This window comes from Ornithorhynchus anatinus, chromosome X5, assembly GCF_004115215.2.
Source record: "Ornithorhynchus anatinus isolate Pmale09 chromosome X5, mOrnAna1.pri.v4, whole genome shotgun sequence".
Taxonomy (NCBI): domain Eukaryota; kingdom Metazoa; phylum Chordata; class Mammalia; order Monotremata; family Ornithorhynchidae; genus Ornithorhynchus; species Ornithorhynchus anatinus.
Genome location: NC_041753.1, coordinates 61569172 through 61589423, shown reverse-complemented (window position 1 = coordinate 61589423; position 20252 = coordinate 61569172). Strand labels below are relative to the sequence as shown.

Genomic DNA, 20252 nt, shown 5'->3' with positions numbered 1-20252 from the left:
CCCAGCACTTAGAACCATACCAAATAAAAAAAAACCATAAAAAAATGTTAACTAAGATTTCAGATGAATAAAACATTGAAGCGATCCCAGTAGCTCATAACCTGAAAAATCCAGGAACGAATCCCCACAATTTAAAAAGTCAGTTTAAAAAGTCCCTCTAATTGTGCACCAATATTTTTAATGTGTTAAAAGAAAAAAGGCCAGATAAAGACTGAAAACGTTAGCTCAGATTCATATTGTGGCCTAATATCTAGGTGTCAGAGAACCTGGGTTCTAATCTTGGTCCCGGCACCTGCTTGTCTTATGACCTTGGGCAAGTCATTTAACTTCTCTGTGCCTCAGTATCTTCACCTGTAAAATGGAAATTCAATACCTGTCTTCTCTCCTATTTAGACCGTGAGCGCCACGTAGGACAGGGACTGTGTCCCACCTGATTATCTTGTAATTACCCAAGGGCTCAGTATAGTACTTGATACGTATTAAGCATTTAACACATACACACACCAAGAGTTCCAGTCCCAGCTCTGACACTTGCTTGCTGTGTGACTGCAATACATCTGGGCCCGTTTCCTCATCTGTAAAATGGAGCATGATACTTTGATCTCCCTGGCTTTAATACTTTGTCCTATCTGATTATGTTGACTCTAACCCAGCACATGGAATATAGTAGGTACTTTAAGTATATCATTATTATTATTATTGCCATATTATCTGCTCAGAGAGTTTTACACCAGGATTATTTATTTTCCAATTGTGCATTCACTTTCTATAGTATAAAGCAACTGACCTTTATGTCTTATGTAGCCATAAAGGAGACAGGCCCCAGGAGAGGCACTAAAGCATAGCTAGTTGATTTAGCTAGTAGCAAATTTATGGCTTTTATTAAGTACTTATTCAGTTCCAAGCACTGTGCTACATGCTGGGGGCAGATACAAGGTCAGAACAGACACACCCTCTGCCTCTCAACCAATCGATCGCATTGATTGGGTGCTTACTCTATGCAGGGCACTGTAATAAGGACTTGGGAGAGTATAACAGATTAATTAGACAAGATCCCTGAGGTGCTTACAACCTAGTGGGGGATTCAGGTAATAAAATCAATTATAGGAAGAGGGAGGAAATAGATTATAAAGCTATATACAATAAGGCATCAGGGTGGGAGGGGTGATAGATGTGAGTACTAAGACCTTACATGGGGTTCACAATCTAAGAGAGAGGGTAAGTATCAACAATCAATCAATGGAATTTATTGAGTGATTACTATGTGCAGAGCACTCTACTAAGTGCTTGGGAGAGTTTGGTACAGTAGAGTTGGTAAGACCCCAAGGAGCTTACAGTCGCTTATCTCTTCTTTACAGATGAGGAAACTGAGGCCCAATCCGAGGTTATACAGCAGGTCAGTGGCAGAGCCAGGACTAAAGCCAAGGTATCCTGACTTTCAGCCCCATACCGCTTCCACTAGTTCATGCTGCCTCCCACTGCAGCAGACGAAGGGACAAGTTTGGGTGGCACTGGCTGATTTGTCAGCATTTGCTTTTCTGAGCACTAAATACACTCAGACCGAGCAGCCCAACTCCACACTCACTCTCTCTTTAACAATGCTGCTCCCAGGAGTCAAGCTTTGTAAATGCAACAAATTGCTATTGTAGCAACCGTAATTATAACTAAATGTAATCCAGAGAGAAACCAGGCTTGGTCACTTGGTAGTTTTGTATCACCACCATAGTTAAACCAGGGGGAAGTGTGTTGTTTGTGCTCATCATAGAGTGCATCTATTACTGATGGCAGTTCAGTCCCTGTTCCACATGGGGCTCACAGTATAAGTAGGAGTGAGAATGAGTATTAAATACCCATTTTACAGCTGAGAAAACTGAGGCACAGAGGAGGTAAGTGACTCTCCCAAAGCCACACAGCAGGCAGGTGGCAGAGGAGGGATTAGAAACCAGTTCCTCTGACTCCCAGACATTAAACCACACATCCATCCCATATGAATCCAAGCTAATCCACAATTATTCAGCTAATGCTTTTAGTTTTCATCTGGACCCTTTTCTTTTCACAAGTGTAAAAAATATTGATGTAGAATTAGAGGGACTTTTAAACTGACTATAAACTCGGTTTTCAGCTGCACACAATAACTGCTCGATAAATGCCACTGATTGATTGGCAGGTTTGCAAGCGTGACTGTAAAAACACGACTACTATTCATTTGAATGGCAAATGATTTAGGAAACTCAGTGGGGAAATATCTTCCTAGCCACACACAGCCAAAAGGCAACCTGTTAATAGTGCTTCCAAACTCTACCATTGGCTTGGCCAATAGAATTCTTTGGTTCACTAATAATCTTTATCAGTTTAACACCTCTGCGTCAATGCTAAACTAAAACTTTTCCATGATAAGACCTTCCCCATCACTATTCTCTAAACTCAAAGACCATAACCAATGTCTTTAAAAATACAAACACATTATCCTTGCCTCCTTTTCCCCCCAGAAAAAGCTTCATTTCATAATCCAATGGAAGGGATTTATTTTCCTTTTAGAAAAGACTAAGGATTCTTAGCCCTAACCACAGAATTAAGGGGGTTTTTCATATCTCTGGCCTCCTTTCTTTCATGTTCCTATTCATCCAAACATACCCATGCACAATACACAGTGCCGCAAACCAAGAACCCCTTCCAAAAGGACATACAATCAACAAAAAACAACAAAACAACAACAAAAACCACTACCCCTCCATTTAGCATAAATTCACCAAGCAAGAAAAGACAAGCAGGTTTTCCTTTCCAACTGGCTATCTTCCAAAGCAGTGGCTTCTCAAATTTTGCACCAGAATCCAAGCCAAAACAAAACCACAAACCTGTGGTGAAATCCATCCCTTCACCAGCTTCTCAGCTAACTAAACCCTGTATCAACCTGACTTACTCTGAAGCAATTTGAACTGGTATAACCACTGCTGCATAGCAACCTGATGAAATATTGATTTGTGGTTGCTATCGTTTCTTCTTCCTGTCCCTCTTTCCCCACCATCCATTCTCCCTTCTTCCCCATCAAATCTTCACCTTACCCCGGCATCTTTCCAAGACTAGGATACCTCCAAATAGGCCCGCATTATTTTTATGGTATCTGTTAATTACTGACATATGCCAGGCACTGTATTAAGCAATGGGGTAGACACATGGTACCCATACAAGATACAAATATTAATAATAATAATTACGGTATCTGTTAAGCGCTTACTATGTGTCAAGGACTGTTCTAAGCGCTGAGGTAGATACAGGGTAATCAGGTTGTCCCACGTGGGGCTCAGTCTTCATTCCCATTTTACAGATGAGGTAACTGAGCCTCAAGGAAGTTAAGTGACTTGCCCAAGGTCACACAACAGACAAGTAGTGGAGCAGGGATTAGAACCCAGTTCCTTCTGACTCCCAGGCCTGTGCTCTCTCCACTAGGCTATGCTGCTTATCAACTCTTACAAAATGTTCCAACGGGGCAACCCCCCCACCCCCACCCCCTGTGCCACCTCCCCCACCACACACACACACACACACACACACACAAACATATACAATTACAATCAAAATCAATGAATCCCAATAGTATGAAGACTTTCAGATACAGTAAAAACACAAAACTAACATGTGCATATTTTTGTCCTTGTTTCTAAGTGGAATATTCTACAATAGGAAATGAGCTGAATAATTTATTTCACTCTTCAATCTTATGACTGCAATGGACTGGGCATCAACTTGGTGTGTGTTTTATTTTTGATGTCCTCCTGTTCAATGGGATTTCATAAGGACTACTGAAAGCCGGGTGTCTCATCAACACTGCAGCACCTTGAAAAATTGGGCCCAGATTTCTCAGAGATGGGAATTGGGCCACCTTTCTGATCATTCTCCGATTTTTGGCCAAACAGAGCGGAGTATTCAGAATTCTAAGTTATGCAGCAAATTCAGCCACATAGCTACTCCACAGGGTTTGCCCAACCACAAATTTGAATGGGGGAGTGAAATTATGGACAGAGAGGTTCCCTATAACCCTTTTACGTACAAGAAAATGGCAAGTCTGGAAGTCACCACTATCATTCCCCCCGTCACCAGAAACTGACTCCATCAGAATGTGGGGTACTGCAATCCTTGACTGGGGAAACGCTCTAAGGCTACCAATTCTCCTGCTTTTACACTTGGGTCTTTGACCTTTGGACATTTGATATTCGCCTCAACCCTAACCCTGTAGCACTTACGTACATATCTTTCGATTTCATTCTAGCCTTCCCAGACTAAGCCTCACTTTTCCTCAGCTCCCACTCCCTTCCACGTCAAAATGACTCGCTCCCTCTGCTCTTCCCCCCCTCCCAGTCCAACAGCACTAATGTATATATCTGTAATTTTATTTCTATTGATGTCTATTTCTACTGATGTCTGTTTCCCCCGCTCTAAACTGTGAGCTAGTTGTGGGGAGGGATTGTCACTCTTTATTGCTGTATTGTACTTTGCCAAGTGCTTACTACAGTGCTCTGCACAGAGTAAGCACTTAATAAATATGATCAAATGAATTAATATTATAAATTACTTATTTATTCATATTAATGTCTGTCTTCACCTTTAGACAGTAAGCTCATTATAGGTAGGGAATAAATCTGCTAACTCTGTTGTGTCGTACTGTCCCGAGCCCTTAGTACTGTGCTCTGAACATAGTAAGTGCTCAGTAAATACCACTGATTGATTGATTTAGGGGTGCGATAACATTTTGACATATGACAAAATTGAGCTGGCCCAGCTGCTCTCTACTGGTGATTCATTGGGCTGTCTTCTTTTTTGTCTATGCATAGCATATATTCCTTTAGGGCTGTCTTCCAATTTCTGCTGTGCTGCTCCTAATTCTGTTCCTATCAATATAGAGAAATAACAGAAGGTAACCACAGGCAGCAGGTTATGACCACACAGCCACAACCTTTCCTAGAACAACTGCTGGGATGAAAGCAATGTGTGGACATTTACTCTAGAAGGCTGCAGAGTTTCCGTGCTATTAGATGCATTAACTGATTCCTGGGGGTGAGGTGGGAAGGGCAGGATGCGGGCAGGAGGGAAGCCATGGTGGTACCCACCGCCTCCCTTTCGCTCCCTGAATCAAGCTCACATCAGACACTGGCTGATCCTGGTGGAGGGCACAAGCAGCCTCAGATGCAAGCAGGAATAACCAGGTAGAGAACTGAGATGCTCCCCAAAGGGGTGTTCATTGCCTTCCCAGCCCAGAGAAGTGGACAGTCTGGAGGTAAGCAGCATGGCATAGCGGATAAAGCACGGGCCTGGGAGTCAGAAGGTCATGGGTTCTAATTCTGGCTCTGCCAATGTTGTGTGGTCTTGGGCAAGGCACTTCACTTCTCTGTGCCTCAGTTACCTCATCTGTAAAACGGGGATTGAGACTGTGAGCCCCACAAGGGACAGGGACTCTGTCCAACTCGATTTGCTTGTATCCACCCCAGAGCTTAGCACAGTGCCTGGCACGTAGTAAGAGCTTAACAAATACCACAATTATTATTATTATTATTCTTAAGAACACTGAACTAGAAATCAGAACACCGAGTTTCTATTCTTGCTCTTCCTCACTTTGCCGCAGCTCCTTTGGGGAAGTCACTTTCACTTTTCTGGGCCTTAACTTTGCCGATTCATTAACGTGGCCTGGTTTCCTTTTTTGAAGGGGATGTCCCTCAGACTCCAAGAAAGAACACAGGCATGGGTTTGATGTTCCCAGCTCCACCTTGCTAGCCAAGGGTGCCCCCAATCCCAGTCTCACTCCACCCAGCCTAAACCCAGGACTGGGGCCCCAGTTTACAAGGCCAACTCTAACCTCGTGGGGAAAGTTTTCTGTGGACCTGAGTCCAGAAAGGCCTGCTGGAGGCCGTAGGGCCAAATTTCCAACCAGGAAACAATCAGGTTGGGCAGTTTGGACATGATAACTAAATGTCTGTGTCCACAAGCAATAAATCATCAATCAATGGTATTTATTGAGCACTTACTGTGTGCAGAGCATTGTATTATGTGCCTGGGAAAGTAAAATACAAAAGGGTTGGTAGATGCAATCCCTGCCCACAAGGAGCTTACAGTCTACAGAGAGAGGCAGACATTAAAATAGGTTAGCAATAGGGGAAATAGAGCATAAATTTATTTACATAAGTGTTGTGGGGATGGGGTGAGTATCAAACTGCTTAGGGGGTACACAGTCAAGCGCAGAATCGATGCGAAGGGGAGAGCAGATAAGGGAAATAAAGGACTTAGTCGGGGAAGGCCTCTTGGCGGAGATATGATTTTTGAAAGGTTTTGAAAATGGGGAGAGTGAGTCAAAAATATTGACCCACCCATCATTGACTTCATTTTTTAGGGCTGGTTTGAGTTTAGAATAATCGTGGATGGGAGTGAAAACCAGAAGAGTAGGTAAGAGAGCAGAAGACATTACCCTGAGGTACTTTAGGTGTTGACATTTTTATTTGGGACCTTTTTGCATTCACTGAAACATATACACAAAACTATGTGATGTCTTTTCCCCCCACCTCAGTAGGCAACTTAAATTACTTTCGGGAAGCCCAACTATCTTTTGCTTCTTAAACATGTGACCCCATTTTATTCTAACTTGTTCAGGATTTCCCCAGAGGCTGTACGGGGCTGAGGTTCCCTTCTCCTAATGTGATGTGCTCTGAGTTTCCTTGGGCCTTGCCTAAGCAATAGGAAGCTAATCAACTGAGCCTTTTTTCCATCACATGTTGTATGGAGTCATAGCTCCCTATTCCCGGCGATGTCATAAGGACTGGTGAAACACTAGTACTTTGACCTCTCCTCCAAGCTGCTAAAAGTGCAAGCTTTTATCATTCATTCTTTCTTTTCATAATATTCCTCCTATTCCTGCCCTCCCCATCCCCTTTATGACAGTCTCCACTTGGTCAACCTTTGTAAGTCTTCTCCACATTTGACCTCATAATCCCCAGGGTTGACAGGTGAGAAAAGTTCCCACGATGGCAGCATGGTCTAGTGGAAAGAGCACGGGTCTAGGAGTCAGCGGATCTTGGTTCTAATCCCGGCTCTGCCGCTTGTCTGCTGTGTGACCTTGGGCAAGTCACTTAACTTCTCTGTGCCTCAATTACCTCAACAATAAAATGGGGATTAAGACTGTGAGTCCTATGTAGAACAGGGACTGTGTCCAATCTGATTATCTTGTATCTACTCCAGTGCTTAGTTAAGCGCTTACTATGTGCAGAGCACTGTTCTAAGCGCTGGGGTAAACACAGGGGAATCAGGTTGTCCCACGTGGGGCTCACAGTCTTAATCCCCATTTTCAGATGAGGGAACTGAGGCACAGAGAAATTAAGTGACTTGCCCACAGTCCCAGCTCTGCCACTTGTCAGCTGTGTGACTGTGGGCAAGTCACTTAACTTCTCTGTGCCTCAGTTCCCTCATCTGTAAAATGGGGATTAAGACTGTGAGCCCCACGTGGGACAACCTGATTCCCCTGTGTTTACCCCAGCGCTTAGAACAGTGCTCTGCACATAGTAAGCGCTTAACAAATACCAACATTATTATTATTAGTACAGTGCCTGGCTCATAGTAAGCACTTAACAAATACCATAAAAAAATATGACAGGCCATTGAGAAGAGTTTCACTCAGAGGATTTGTGAGGATCGGTGCCATCCACTTCACCCGTTTTACTGCTTTCAGCTCCTCAGAAGGTAGGTTATTAGCAATGATCACTATGGTGATAGGTAACCAACAACACAACAGGGTCAGCCAAGACATTCACAACTTCTGGGATGCGAAGGGCATGAACACATCCAAGATACCTTACGTTGACTCATTAACAGAAACCCTGGAATGTGTTAATGCATTGATAATATGACTTCAAGGTAAGCAAAATTACCATGTATAAATGGCACAGCTATTTGCCAAAAAACCCCCCCAGAAAACAAAGAGTTCTGTGTAGCACCAACAAAAGTGAAGGGGCTGGTGAGGAGACTGAGGAAGTAGGAAGTTATTGATCTCTCAAGGAAATCAATCTTTAAACTGGGAGATAATCCAATTCTGCTTTCTGCATTGAGCGAGAGTGGACAGTTCACTGATGTAAGTAGGATGGAGAGGATATATCCCCCCACTGTACATAGGGTCGGGACACCACAGACAATAGACGCACCATCACGGAAATAATGTTGTCTTGGGGTAGGGAAAGGAGTGGCTAGCTACAGCCACGCCTGAGGTTTCTCCCACAGATTTTGTAAAGACACAACTCTGGGAGATGGATACAGGCAGCCTCTCCCCCAAACTGGTTAAGGAATCATGCAGACAGACTTAATTGTGCCAGGCTCTTCATAGGGAAAGTTCATTTATTTTGTGCTATGAAATTCAGGCTATACTGGCTAGGTAAGAGCTGCTAGTGAAAAAAAAAAGTTGTGGTTTGGAAAATTGATGAGACTTAACTGCTAGGCTGCTCTACTGCCACCAGACTCTAGCTATTCAACTTGACTGTTCTACTAGCGCACCAGAAATGCTATCATAAACTTTGGGAGTCCAGTCATTTGAAAAGTAAATCATAAGATAGAGTTAGCATGACCACCACTTCTATTCTTGCTCCATTCCTTCAGAGAACCAATCTAAGCACTGGACTCTCCCTAGCTCCTGAAGGTCAAGGGGATTTTTTTTTTTTTGGTTGTGTTATCATTGCTTCTGAATTTCCATCTTTAGACCATAGCAACATATAATCAGGAGGGAGCAAAGGCTAGGCACTGTAGCATTTACTAGACAGAAGAATCACACGGCCCATTTAATGGCCCTGTAAATTTCCTCCAATTTTGGAATTTCCCTGAAACAAAGTAGCAGCAACCTATAGCATATAATGATTATAATAATGCTTTCGTCTTCACAATATACACTGGAAGATACTATTATCCCATTATACAGATGAACAATTGAGACAGAGTTGAGCTGATTTGTCCCAAGTTACCTAGCCGGTAAATGGCAGAGCAGGAATTAGGTCACAGGGGTCTCAACTCCTAATCTTGGCTCTTTCCAACAAACTATGTTGCCTCTAGAGAGAGGGTGGCACAACCAGTTATAGACCACGCCTGGTACATCAGCTTCTGCTTGCAACTCAGCTATGGCTTCTTGTTCAATTGCTTGTGGGTCACTGCTATACTTTTCCTATGTTCTTCTGGCTTGTAGCCTTCTCATCCATCTATCTTCAACTCTGCAGAGAGACGGTGAGGCTCGAAGATCCAATGATGAGGCAAGTAATTAGTAATGATGATAATGATGATAATCATGGTATTTATTAAGTAAATACTATGTGCCAACCACTGTATTAGGCAGTGGGGTATACAAGATAATCAGGTTGGACACAGTCCCTATCTGACATGGAGCTCACAGTCTAAGTAGGAGGGAAAACAAGAATTGAATCCCCATTTTACAGATGTGGAAACTGAGACCTAGAGAAGTGAAGTGACTTGCCCAAGGTGACACAGCAGGCAGGTGACAGAGCTCGGAATAAAACCCAAGTCCTCTGATTCCCAGGCCTGCGCTCTTTCACCTAGGCCATGCCCCTATTCTCTATGCCAAAGAAAAAAAACTTGGTTGATAATCACTTCACTATTTCTTAACCCAAGGCCAATTCTGGATCAATCTTTGGTTACGGGGTTTGGAACCAGAGTGATCTAGTTTCCTGGTTCCAACTCATACTCATGTCCAGAGAGCTTCCAGAAAGAAGTTCAGGCAAGTCCAGGGTCATTGCAGATCAGGTGATTTGGACTCAGGAGGGAAGAAGATAATCAGGCCAGACACAGGCCCTGTCCCACACAGGGCTCACAGACTAAGTAGGAGGGCAACTGGGTATTGAATCCCCATTTTACGGTTGAGGAAACTGAGGCACAGAGAAGTGAAGTGACTTGCCCAAGATCCCACAGCAGACAAGTGGCAGAGCCAGGATTAGAACCCGGATCATCTGACTCCAAGTCCTGTGCTATTTCCACACTGCTGAATGTACATTCATTCATTCATTCAATCGTATTTATTGAGCGCTTACTGTGTGCAGAGCACTGTATTAAGCCCTTGGAAAGTATAATTTGGCAACAGAGACCATCCCTACCCAACAACGGGCTCACAGTCTAGAAGGACTGCATGGGGATCTGAAGTGCTGTTGAAAGATCCTGGCTTCAGCATGACAGATGGCAGTTCACCATTCACCATCTACTGCAGGTTAGATAAAGGTACTATCTTTCTTATGTGCCCAAAACTCCTCCAGAACCCACAGGTGGCACAGACCAGGTGCTGCCAGTGAAGAAGTGAAGAGGAAGATAATTGTGATCCTAAATGACGGTGCTTACCTGAGGACTCTTCTACCCTGTGCTCATTCATTTATAGAGTTGAGGATCTTTGCTACCCGCACACATTAAAGCACTTTCAAAATTGCATCATATCATCCTTCTTGCCCCTGACAAAGGATGAGAAGGAAGACATCATCAGGAGCCTTAATTCTCCTTGTACTACTTAAAACTGGGTTCGCTTTCCTCAGAATGTATTTAAGACACCTGTTTCTCTTTGATCCATGGACTGCGACAGGCCCACACCAAGAGAAGAAGTAGCACTTGACCCTGAGTTCTCATGTATAGTGTCTTGCAAAGGCTCTTGACAGCCTTTGCAAGATCTTTACAGAGATCCTCTTTACAGTTTCTATCATTTGAATAAGCCTCTTCCTTTCTGATTGGAACTGAATCCTCCTCTTACTCTGAAAGAGCACAGGACTGGATGTCACCTGGGTTCAAGTCCCAGCTCAGCCACTAGTCTACTGTGTGATCTTAGGAAATGATAATGATGGTATTTGTTAAGGCACTGACTATGTGTCAAGAACCGTTCTAAACACTGGGGTAGACACAAGCTAATTGGGTCACTTAACCTCTCTGGGCCTCAGTTTCTTCATCTGTAAAATGAGGATTAAACAAGACAGCGGGCCCCATGCAGGACAGGGACTGTGTCCGATTGCATGATCTTTATTTACCTCGGTGCTTAGCACACGGTAAGCGCTTAATAAGTGCAATACTTATTAAAGTGATTAGCAAACTGGGTACACTGATGAGTTTCCTGTCTACTTGTTTTGTGGTGGTGTCTGTCTCCCCATTCTAGACTGTGAGCCCATGGCTGGGTAGGGATTGTCTCTAACTGTCGCTGAATTGTACTTTCCAAGCACTCAGTACAGTGCTCTGCACACAGTAAGCGCTCAATAAATACCACTGCCTGAATGAATGAATTTTAACTGCCTTTTCTCTGCACCCACCCCTATGTAAAGAAGCAACCAATGAATCTCTGAGGCGACAGACGGATCCCGAGCCAGCTTCCACGGATCACCCTATGGCACTTTATTGAGATGATGAGGCTGTGCCGTTCAAAACAGTTGTTTTCCAGTCCTCCTCTGAATAGTAAGCAAAGACTGAGTGAAGAGATGGCATACCAATACCTATTACAATAGACTTCATCCTAGCCAACATCGCCTGGTGGGAGAGTTCCCATTAAAAATGCAAAAGCTTTGACGTCTTGTACCGGCCCAGCTGGGGTTTCTTACCTTTGGTTCCAATGAAATGAAGCTGTGGGTGCCTCGGCTTGAGAGAACTGATCTTTTAATTGTTCTACTATGATAGAAGTGGTAGTAGTCCTTCAGTGCGCCAATCTGGAAGTTGGGGAGTGGGGGGGGGGGGGGGAGGAGGAAGAGATGAGGGAAAGAGGAGAGAGAGGTTTAAGTTATGAAAAGTCATTTTCTGTTTCTAATTTTTTTAAAGCCCTATAAATTATGCACTTTCCTGCTGTGTTGAAACGTTACTTGAACCTTGGTGATCAACTTTCAAAAGCTGGACATATGATATGAAATGAATGGAGTGTCCTTGAGGCAGGAACTGCATAACCAAAGATTATAATTGAGCTGCTTGGCCTGTCTGCGTCTGCGTTCTTAATGTTTAATTTATATGCAGCTTTTTAAGTAATTCTGTATCAATCTATAACCAAACTGTCTTCACATGGGAGGTATAAAAATCATCAAATGCCTATATGATTATTCAAAATCATTCCATCCAGTTTACTTAAGAAAATGTACAGCAAAATGCACGGTCAGGTTATTTATATCTTTAACCCACCCAAAACTCCTAAGCACCTAGCCCCTCAGAAAGAAAATATGACTCTGAATGTATTTCGTAACTTCAAACAACAAAATCAATTACTGAGGCATCTATTTATTTTATGAGAGATGAAAAAAAAGTAGGCAAAACTTGGCAGTAGAAAAATAACAATTACTTTTCTGTTAGGTCTGCCCCACATGGCTATCATTGCTCTGTTCTGTTCCACCTCTATCTGCTTCAGACACCTTTTCCCCCATCAGCGTGGCCAAGTAGAAAGAGCACAGGTCTGGGCATCAGAGGACCTGGGTTCTAATCCCAGCTCTTCCACTTGCCTGCTATGTAACCCTGGGCAAGTCACTTGGCTTCTCTGTGCTTCAGTTTCTTCATCTGTAAAATGGGGACTCAATGCCTGCTCTCCATCCTATTTAGATCGTGAGCCCCATGTGGCTCACCTGTCTCTCCCACCCCTACCCAACTGTCCCCCTGGGAGGCCTTCAAAGTAAATCGCAGAGATCAGGGAGGCTGATAGTGGGGTGGCCCATGCCAGAGGCTCATACTTACTGGCTGTCACTGACAGCCGGTTAAGTCATTTGGGTTTGTTTTTTTTCCATTACTAGCCCTGCCCTTCCCCAATCCCAACGGCCCCCTCCCACCTTTAAACTTGAGTCCCAGTGGCATTTGGGAGACTCCACATCCTCCTCCTCCCCACCTCATCCTCTGGCTTGTAATCCCAAAGTCTGAGCCCACCCACTTTTTATTTTCTTAATTTGTCTCTTCCTCCCTGTCTCTGCTGAACTGCTCCTGTGACTTTCGGGGATGAAAGGGGCTAGCAGTGTCAGGGAGATTTTGTTGTTGTTGTTGCTTTTGCCAGTGAGAGCCAGCGAGTACATCCCTGTGACGTGTAACCGGTAAGGGGAGAGGTGAAGTTCCTCTGAGCAGTAGCTGCCAATCAAGTGGCAGACACCAGGATGTAATTTTACAGGAAAAAGTCCAGTCTGCTGCCTATCCTCCATTTACACTTTTTAGACCTTTGGTGCTCAATTACTCCCCAATTTACCGGTAGTAAATCTGCCATTAATTTGCTGGCATTCCTCAAGGCCGTTAAAAAATACGTGGACTCGGCAAAATGATTTCAGCCTGACATTAGGTTGGCTCTGTGCAGGAAGATTTTCAGATTTGGCTACTCAAAAATAGACAAGGAAAGAGACACTAATCCAAACTAACTGGGACTAAAGTTAGTTCCGAGAGCTGAAAGTTCACATAACCAAACGTAATAGAGTTTGATTGTCTCAGATAAGCACATGCCTGATTTTGTTTAAATATCAGAAATAGCTTTGATTTGCAAAACCAAGTTCAGATAATAGGTTTTCTATGTAACCTGTAACCGTACACTGAGTTCTTCCATAATGTATGTTTTCATTATGCATTTTGTCTACAGCACCACTAGGAAGTCAGGAATGTTCTTCGGACAACACTAGCCTGATTGGGCCCATCACGCATTGTAATCAAAGAAACTGCCTGAGTACACACATGCAACATGGGAATGAGTGACCACTACAACACAAGTTTCCTTTGACTCTGTGTTTGTCTCCCTTTTTAGAGTGTAATCTCCTGGTGGGCATGGAACATGTCACTTCTTTATTCTGAACTTTCCAAGTGCCTAGTATGGCTCACTCCATCAAGTGGAAGAAACTGCCCATCACGTATCTGTTTGCAGCAAGTGGATGAACAATAAATACTGTCTTGATGAGAGGTTTTGCAAGAACGCAACCCCAGTGTTATAGGAGAATTAGGTGTATCTTGCTATCTCTTAAGAATGATAATAATAATGATAATTATGGTGTCATGCACTGTACTAAATGCTGGGGTAATAATAATAATAATAATGTTGGTATTTGTTAAGCGCTTACTATGTGCAGAGCACTGTTCTAAGCACTGGGGTAGACACAGGGGAATCAGGTTGTCCCACGTGGGGCTCACAGTCTTAATCCCCATTTTACAGATGAGGTAACTGAGGCACAGAGAAGTTAAGTGACTTGCCCACAGTCACACAGCTGACCAGTGGCAGAGCCGGGATTCGAACTCATGACCTCTGACTTCAAAGCCCGTGCTCTATCAGATCCCCATGGGGCTCACAGTATAAATAGGAGAGAGAACTGGTATTGAATCCACATTTTACCCATGAGGGAACGGAGGCAGAGAAGCTGAGTGATTTGCTCAAGGTCACACAGCAGATAAATGGCAGAGCCGGGATTAGAACGCAGGTCTTCCACAACCAAGTATAGACATATATTTTTCAGTTCCTCTCTTATTCTTCATTCCTTCCTTCCCCCCAACAAGGATCATGTGGGAAAGAGCATGAGCCTGGGAGTCAAAGGCCCCGGTTCCTAATCCAGGCTCCACTACTTGCTTACTGTCTGACCTTGGGCAAGACACTTAACTTCTCTGTACCTCAGTTACCTCCTCTGTACAATGGGGATTAAGACTGTGAGCCCTCTGTGGAACATGGACTGTGTCCAACCTGATTATCTTGTATCTACCCCAGCACTTAGTACAGTGCCTGGCACATAGTAAGCACTTCACAAATACCATTAAAAAAAAAAAAACAGTAACCAAAACAAACCAAAAAAAAAAAAAAGCCCACCAAACAAAACACTGCTTTAATGCTCCTGGTCAGAAGACTGTCACAAATCACTTCTTTCCAAATTCTTCACACATGGGCTGAAAACTGAAGAGTGAGAGAAGGAACTGTCAAACACTCCTCCACGCTTCAAGTTGAACCTCTTATTGACCTTAGAAAATCTGGCTTAGTTCTAAAAACAAGTCTCTGAACGAAATCAACAAAGGGGGAGGAGCACTAGCTAAGACTTCTAAGCTCTGATCTCTTACTCTGAAACAGTAGCAAACCCAAAGATAAGTGCACAGGGAATGACCGGAAACCTCCAAATGCCATTCAACGAGGGATTTACAAGACAGGGCTGAAATTCCAGAAGGCTAAGGGTATGCTTTCAGGATGATTCCTGCGATCCTCTAGACAACCTTAAAATCATTAGCAGGTCAGATTTTCATCCTCTATAGTTCGTGAAAATGTTCATGAATATTTCATCCCCAAGGATGTTTCTTGTTGAAATTCAATAATCTATATATTAAAAGCCTGGTCTAGAAGATACTTCTTGTTAAGCAACTACCTAGCATCTTCTTTCCGATCACTGCCCAGAACCCCGGGCTACTCAATAAATACTCTACTAAACAAGTGGCATACATATAGTGGTCCTTTCTTTCAAGAAGATGCTATTGGCAGAGAGATTTTATTCTTGTGGACAGGTGCAGCTGAAAAGACTGATGAGAGACGGACATCCCCTCTCATATCTCATATCATCCCCTCTGACTGCACAGCTGAATTTCTTGCTCCAATGCTGGTGGTTTTTTTCCATTCAGCCGCCTGCTATCATCATCTTCCTAAAACCTCTGTTGTAAAAGCCACCCAATTACTGACTGCCTCATAATGGACTGGTCTGCTGCTGCTATTGTTGGACAGCAGGAAACTGCTCACACATGGTCAGAGGATGTGCACCACTGTGTCCTGAAAGCAATTCTTCTACTAACCTTGCTCACAGTCCATTCAATTCAATAGTATTTATTGAGCGCTTACTACGTGCAGTCCAGCTCCCTCTTCACTTCACCATACACTACTTTCTTGAGTTTCCTACTTCCATCCAATTTCCAGCCTGCCCAGCTAGGGTGTGCTGTGACAAGCAATGTTTTGACTGATTGTGTTCCCATGCTCACTGCTTGTGCTACTTACCTTGCCTAGTGTGGTCTAGCGGAGAGAGCACGGGCCTGGGAGTCAGAGGACCTGCGTTCTAATTCTAACTCCACCTCTTACCTGCTGTGGTAGCCTTGGGTAAGTCATTTGACTTCTCTGGGCCTGCTTTCTCTTCTGTAAAATGAAGATGAAATACCTGTCTTCCCTCCCCTTAGACTGGGCCTGATCTGATTGCATTCTAATCTACACAATCTCTTAACATAATACCATTACTATTATTGCCATTTTATATGAAGTGTAGCTGGTGAGGTAGGTCCAGGTATTGAAGGTTAGTAACCAGGATACTTCAACTACTACAGTGATGTTCACTTTGGTCTGGAGCTTGCAGACACTTGGGCACTTCATTCTGATCAAGGGACAGCCTGGCCTTCAAGACTGTTTTCTAATTTCTTTTTCTTCATCAATACGTTTTCAAACAACAGTTTATTCTTAGACCAGGGCAGATGGAGCATCGAGGGCAGGGCCCATAGATTTTAATTCTATTTTGAGAAACTGCAAGTCCCTTAGTTCAGGGTTCTGCACACAAAAAGCGCTCAATAAATGCCAATGAAGAAACTGAGTCAGAGAAAGTCCTCCCTCATTCTATCCCTAAAGCCGTGCTGCCTCACCTCTGGGAGTAGGCATCTGACAGTTTCACAATCAACCGTATCATTTTAATCCCCAAAATACAGCTAACAGCAGCTGTCCGTAATTTCTGCCTCTTTTCCCCACCTTTTACTTAAACAAATGATGTCCTATCCCATCGAGCTGACATACATGAGTGGATTCCATTTCAGATTCTGATCATTTCTGTTCAGATATCAACTGCTAGCTTGGACAATTCTTGCCTGGGAACTTACACTGAACTGGAAATGTATGGTTTTTGTTTTTCAAACAGTGTCTAAAATGAATAATTGCATCATTAACATAAAATAGCTCTTGCATTATAGTCTTTCAGATAAAAACATTATTACTGTTGTTTCCATCCAGCCAGATTACAAAAAGAAAACACAAAACCAACCTCATCTGGAAGTGATTCCAAGAAGCTGAAATAGAGTTTAATATTTAAACTTTCCCACCTATGTGAATCACTAGAGCCCCAAAATAAAGAATAGAAGCCAAAAAGCCAAACCTTAACAGGTTTTGCACCAGCTCTTTCACTATTACCAAGATGAACTGGGTCTTCTGTCAACTGTCAGTCTGAAAAATCATGCCATCTTGTACAAGGTTGCAATACTGTCTGTGGTATACTTGCACAGCTGCCTAAAGGTGGCTTATTATTCATCACAGCTGCCAGTATAACCGTTTTCAACAACATGAAAACCAAAAGAGACATCCAGGTGGATGTAGATGTGCCATTAGAAGAAGAAATGGTCCTGGATATTAGAAAGTGCTTTGTATATAAACCTTTGTAATTGTTGTGAGCGCTTAGAACAGTACTTGGCACATAGTAAGTGCTTAACAAATACCATCATTATTATTATACCTAGATCTAGTAAAATCTCCTTAAATTTGAAATTCAGGGCCCAAAACAAGTAACTTCAAATTAAAGTGATTATCAGATATCTCATTTTATCTACCGAAGGGGAACGGCTGACTTAAAAGGACTGGTTCTTGAAATAATGAATCCGTTCAGGTTTTGGATTAGTTGCCAATGGGGGCGGGGGGGAAACACTTGAAAGGGATACCTTGCTTATAGTCTCTCACCCTCCTCTCTAGTGGAGGGCAGGTAATCCTGATGGCCTAGAAATCCATACTTCACTTAGTGCTGATTTACAGACAAGCTACACTTATTTTCAGTTATCCAAACAATTTAATAGTGGGATCCAATTTGCAATGTGACTGATAGTATCTAAACTTCAGTTTATTAAACACTTAAAGTAGGAACCCCCTAGGGAATTTTACACAATTTTGAATAAACTTTGCTGAATTAATGAGGATTGTACAATTAACTGTCTCATATATGTTGCATATAGTAAAATCTTGCTAGTTTGAAACACAGGGAGCAGAAAAATACTTGGAATCCACCAGGTCCTGATTTTTCAAAATTCTAATTTAAAAACAGTGAGGCATCTTGTTAATACGGCTTCCCTCTAGACTATAAACTCCTTGTGGGCAGGGAACATGTCTACCAACTCTGTTATACTGTACTCTCACAGTGCTCCACACACAGCAAGCGCTCAATGAATACAATTGATTGATCAACAGAGGAGTGCCAACTGCTCTGAAGGGGATGCCTACCTTTTTTCATCTTTATGCTGTATGTCCTTTCTTGGCATCAGCTCTGAAAGTATCTATGAAGCAAGTCTCAAGACCGATCACAATCTACCACTCCAAAGAATAGACACGCTTGGTCTTGGTCCCCACACAACTCTAGCAGTCATGCCTGTCACTATTTGCCAGTGACATACTATACAGACAACCACAAAGAATGTTCAAAAGCAATTTGCGGGGGGGAATGGAGACACGAGAAGCAGGGAGGCAGCTGGAGTGAGGTATGAGGGCAAGATGAGAAGGACTGTTAGACTGTAACCTCCTTGAGGGCAGGGGCTCCTGTTTATCGATTCCAGCATTCATTCACTCAATCGTATTTATTGAGCGCTGACTGTGTGCAGAGCACTGTACTACTATACTGTACTCTCCCAAACACCTAGTCAAGTGCTCTGCCTGCCAAAAATGTTCAATAAATACCATTGATTGATAGATGAGATAGAGGGACTGAGGGCTGGGAGAAGGAAGGGGGTAAAAAGGTGAGGCAGGCAAACAGATTGAGGAAAGCACACAGTGGAGGTGGGAGGGGAGAGGGACGTGTTTGGAATCTCTAATACTCAAACACACCACACCCCTGTAGCCTCCTCCTACAGCAAGGAGGCTGATAGAGCTGTGAAGCACCACACCCTAAAAGGGCAACAGATGAACCTTTCTTTTATGCACAACCTGTGCAGTAAAGAACCCCACGCATAACACACGTACACACCTTGCTGGGAGTTCCCAAAGAGATGTCGATCATGCCCAGGTAACAATAATTACTATCAGTATTACAGGTACTAATAACAATTGTGGTATTTATTAAGCACTTACTCTGTGCCAGACACTTGACTAAGTGCTAGATAGTTTTTAATCCGGTCAGACATAGAACCTGTCCCACACCGGGCTCACAGTCTAAGTAGGAAGGAAAACAGGTATTAATCCCCATTTTACAGGTGAGGAAACTGAGGCACAGAGAAGTCCAGTGTCCTGCCCAAGGTCACATAGCAGGCAAGTGTCAGAGGTCAGAGCTGGAATTAAAACCTAGGTCCTCAGACTCCCAAGCCCGTACTCTTTCCACTAAGCTACAATTTCTCGAATTGCTTTACTTGGGGAGCAATGAACTTCATCGTAACCCTGAATGTATTGTGAGGGGTGTGGGAGGAGATGGGGCAATTAATATTTCTCTACCAAACAGCCACTTTTCTGGTCCTAACTGGCACTCCCAGACAATCACATCCACCCCTCCAACCTGATCTTGCCTTCTTTCCCTCCTCTCCTTCCCCACTTTGACTGAGCTCTGAAAAACCAAGTCAGATTAAGATCTTCGTTTTGGCTGTACCACTCTCAACCAGATCAAGTCAAAACTAAGACAAGCCTTGAAATACACATTTCGTTTCCCTATCTTCCTCTACTCCTTGCTGCTCAGCCCAGTAAAGGAGGGAGGAGAAAACTGCCCAGGTCAACCCAAAGTCAACTAAATTTGCCTTTGGACTGGACCGATCTTACTCCCAATCTACGGGGTGCAAAGCCTTAGCTCCTGGCCCTCAACAGGCAGCTCGAACTCCAGCTCCAAACTCACGTTTTCCTATCTCTGCCCCTGCCCTCCTGCCTCTCATCCCTTGGTCTGAAAACGAGGAGCCCATTTGTCACTTCTGCCTAAAAGGGGCCAGGAAATCAATCAATGTTTTTTATTGAGTGCTTACCGTGTGCACGACACTGTACTAACCGTTTGGGAGAGCACGATACAACAGAGTTGGTAGTCACAATCCCTGCCCACAAGAAAGTGGTATGGCATAGTGGATAGAGCACGGGCCTGGGAGTCAGAAGGTCATGGGTTCTAATCCCGGCTCCCCCACTTGTCCGCTGTGTGATCTTGGGCAAGTCACTTTACTTCTCTGTGTCTATGTCACCTCTTCTGTAAAATGGGGATTGAGACTGTGAGGCTCACGTGGGACAGGGACTGTGTCCAACCCAATTTGCTTGTCTCCACCCCGGCATCCCAGTACAATGCCTGGCACATATTATTACTATTATTATTAAGGAGCTCACAGTCTACAAG

General features: G+C 43.5%; 1 protein-coding gene across 1 annotated transcript in view; it reads right to left on the bottom strand.

Moving 5' to 3' along the window:
* PCSK5 (proprotein convertase subtilisin/kexin type 5) overlaps positions 1 to 20252 on the bottom strand; it is a 409642-nt gene that overhangs the window by 367392 nt on the left and 21998 nt on the right. The window contains 1 exon segment of the mRNA XM_039910756.1: positions 11592 to 11696. Coding sequence (XP_039766690.1) covers positions 11592 to 11696 — 105 coding nt within the window.